The 3,475-nt window shown below is 45.4% G+C and overlaps 1 protein-coding gene across 1 annotated transcript in view; it reads right to left on the bottom strand.

Annotated features, from left to right (window-relative positions):
* The window catches only part of SARC_08723 (hypothetical protein), a gene marked incomplete at its 5' end in the record, with an annotated part of 12,041 nt that overhangs the window by 1,279 nt on the left and 7,287 nt on the right, over nt 1–3,475 (bottom strand). Inside the window, 5 exons of the mRNA XM_014297287.1 lie at nt 24–207; nt 790–1,085; nt 2,086–2,320; nt 2,921–3,235; nt 3,286–3,349. Coding sequence (XP_014152762.1) covers nt 24–207; nt 790–1,085; nt 2,086–2,320; nt 2,921–3,235; nt 3,286–3,349 — 1,094 coding nt within the window. The remainder of the gene's footprint in view (nt 1–23; nt 208–789; nt 1,086–2,085; nt 2,321–2,920; nt 3,236–3,285; nt 3,350–3,475) is intronic.

Below are 3,475 nucleotides of genomic sequence, written 5' to 3'. Positions count from 1 at the left end.
TATTATCTCTGACGTTGACGTACCTATCGTAACCAGTGTATAGCGTATCCCAATCTTGCGGAACATATCCACTACGATTTCCATTGGCGTGCTACCAGCTACTTGAATGGGACCTGTATCCAGGCACGAGCGGAAGTCTACAAACGAGTGCGTTGTGGGTACTCCGGGTGTAGCCTTAAACATGACCCGCATGTGGCTATCAATGCCCTGTAATGCATATATGCTTATATGTTTATATGATATTTGTACGTATCTTAAAGGTATACAAGGGCTGTCGACTATGATTGGATTGTATACGAGAACGAAAGTAGAGATGGAATGTACCAAAATAGTGGCAGCTATATGGTCAGATATGTAAGTGTGTCTGCGCAAATTCACCGAGTGTATATTAACATACATATATTTAAAACTTTGAATTATATCGTACTCCAAATCTTAAACGGATATGCAAGCACTCTTTCCACTATTCTACCCGCGTATTATACTTTGCGCCAGATCCAGATGTGCTTCAAGCATATTCCCAGTCACACATAAGCCTGTCCTGTATCTGCACTAAATGTAGACGTACTTCCCCTTAAGTCTACCCATATACCGTATTCTGGGTCAGATTCTCAGCCCCTTTGGATTGCAACATATCATATCAGCATGAGCCTCTCACTCCACTGAATCAGTGGAAACTCGGCAAAGACACACTCATACATCTGTGGAAGATCTAGATTTATTCTATTCAACATTCCACCCACATACCTTACTCTTCCACGCACATACCTTACTCTTCCACTCACATACCTTACTCTGCGCCAGGTCCAGAGCCCTCCTCAACTCGCGCCGAGCAATATAACCCATCACCACACGCCTCTCATTGGACTGTATCAGCGGAAACCCGGCAAACGAGGTCTTCTCCAGTAAATCGTCGAGGGATTCTATGGTGTTGTTGTGTGATGTGATCACACTGAGTGCCTCTCCCCCGGGCTGTGGCTGCATGCACTGTTGAGCTGTATAGTCATGCTTGTAGTCGGCCTTGCCATCGAGAAACGGGTAGTTGCGTAGGCGGATATGCTGATCGTATATACCATCAATTCCCCCTGTACGTCCGTATTTATTTTTAAACGTATAAGATAAAAGGCATACATGCGAATGAGATAAACACGTACTTACGAGTGATATGAAGAGTGAGCGATCTAATTGTTTGTAATGGCAACTTAACCTAATCCCATCTAGTTTCGATTATATGCACTGTTGTGTCGCGTGCTTGGGGTTATAATCGGCTCTGGCATCAAAGAAGGTGTGGGTTCAAATCCAGGACACCGTAAAAATACTGAAGTGTCATATGATGAAGTGATGACCCTCGACTAGGTCGGGAGAGTGTAAAAACGAAAGAGGTGAATAATCGGGAACTTACGCAAGGGTGCGTGTGTTTCCAATTCCCCTTGTAGGTATACGATTTAAAAGGTTGCAGCAACTGCACATCCTTAAAGAGTCTAACGAAGTATACGAGACACAACTGTTTGTGATGGCAATGAAGGCAAGCCCTCCTGGTAGTGGTCGTATGCACTGGTAATCGTCGTATGCACTGCCGCGTGTAAAGGCGTTTATAGTCAATTTCGCCGCTGAGAATGCAATACCTGCATGCTAGGTCAAGCACACCTAGTAGGTACACTCTGCACGTTAAGAGTGAGACACGGCAATTATATGGGTCTGAGCAATGCCACACTCCAAGTACGCGTAGAGATGATGACCGAAAGAATACACTCAGGGCTGTAGCCACCCAGAAAAACTACACCCCCATTGAATCCAAAGCCACACTCAAACAATCCAAAGCTCAGTACAAAGCAAACCTACCTCATTACAGATCAAACCTACCAAATAAATACACAGTTCACATTCAGGTTATCCCCCATAGATTACGGATATTATTATAGAGCGCACACGCATGGTCAGCTCGGACATGGCGAGCTCGAAGGATACAGTCATAGGTGTGATCTCGCAATACCTATAGACTCAACTCCACGCCCGACCCAATTTCAAACTCAAAATCCATACCCAATTCAATTCCAAACTCCAAAAAATAAAATAGTTCTGTACCTAATAAGTCCGCCGTCCACTTTGAAGTCAGACACGACAGCATAATGGGTATGATAAAGTCCACACTCCCGGTAAGCTCGAACATGATGACAACTAAGGATACGGTCATGCGTGTGACCCCACCTAGCACCGCCGCAGCGCCCACCACTGCGTAGATGCCTGGGGTAATACACTGTGTTTCTCCATGGCACACATCCAGAAAGAACGAGCTGGTTGCTGTACGATTTTGAACCATCTGTATGAAGGGATGGAGGAGAGAACAGAGAGGTACAGGGGGGTTTAATGGGTATACTTGAGGATAAACTGGGTTTAAAAGTTTGTCATGGACTGTGCTTCTCCCAAGCTTAAGCCTAGTAAGATAAGCGCAGATTGCTGCACAATTTTTGGCCCTTTGTGTTAGAGAATAGAGATTAATAAACCGCGAAACCCCGCCGTCGTATATTCGCGTTGGCCAGCCCCTGACTTTAGATCCCTATGGTATGCCAAAGGTAAACAGATTCTCACGCAGTGTGTATATAAATACATCCATGTAGTCTTATTGTACATAATATCGCATATAGACACACAAAGACGAGTTTTATACCCCGTATTTTCATACATGCATCGATTCAACCTAGATGATCTAACGACTTTCTCCCGCGTTCGTCCGGTAGTCGCACCGGCCGCTATGAAAAGTATAAAGGTATACGTCGAGGGCCATACAGAAAACGTATCAGATGTATGAATGACAGTGGTCTCATGCACAGATGATATGCAAATGCGGATGTAAACGTAGACACGGGCCACACCAGAGTCGGCAACAGCCTTTGACTATACATACACAGTAATCACAAACCTGGTTCACCACGATTCCCAGCACACGCCCGATAGTCGCACCAGCCGCCATAGAGGGTATGAAGATACCTGCAGGCACAGGCATGCCAAAGGTGAACACAGTCACACACAGTGTGAATGCACTGGCAGCCATGAGCACAAAGCATGTATGCATGAAATGCCCCGAGGCTTCGAGCGTACACAAATATGAAGTGGTGTCTGTGAGTGGCCCGGATCCGCACTCGGCGAATAGGGTGTGGATGAGTTCTGACGTGGTCATGCGAAGAACCGCGCTAGGGTACCGGAATAGCAGCGTTATCAGAGCTACCACGCAAACCTAGAAGGACAAGAAACAAATGAAAAGTCTCACTCAGTAAATGACGGGACTATACTGACTATATGCGGTTGTGTGGGTTTGCAAGATGGGTAATTGCAGGATAACAGTAAAATACTGGAATAGCAAGTGACATCAAGGGTTAACACTCAAACCTTGAAGGATAAGATACAAGAGAAGAGTCTTCCTTAGTAATTGGCGGGCCCATATCGGGTATGTGTTTCGACTATGTGGATTGAGAAT

The sequence above is a fragment of the Sphaeroforma arctica genome (genome assembly GCF_001186125.1).
Source record: "Sphaeroforma arctica JP610 unplaced genomic scaffold supercont1.814, whole genome shotgun sequence".
Lineage (NCBI taxonomy): Eukaryota > Ichthyosporea > Ichthyophonida > Sphaeroforma > Sphaeroforma arctica.
Note: the sequence above shows the minus strand (reverse complement) of the source record. Positions and strands in the feature narration are given on the sequence as shown.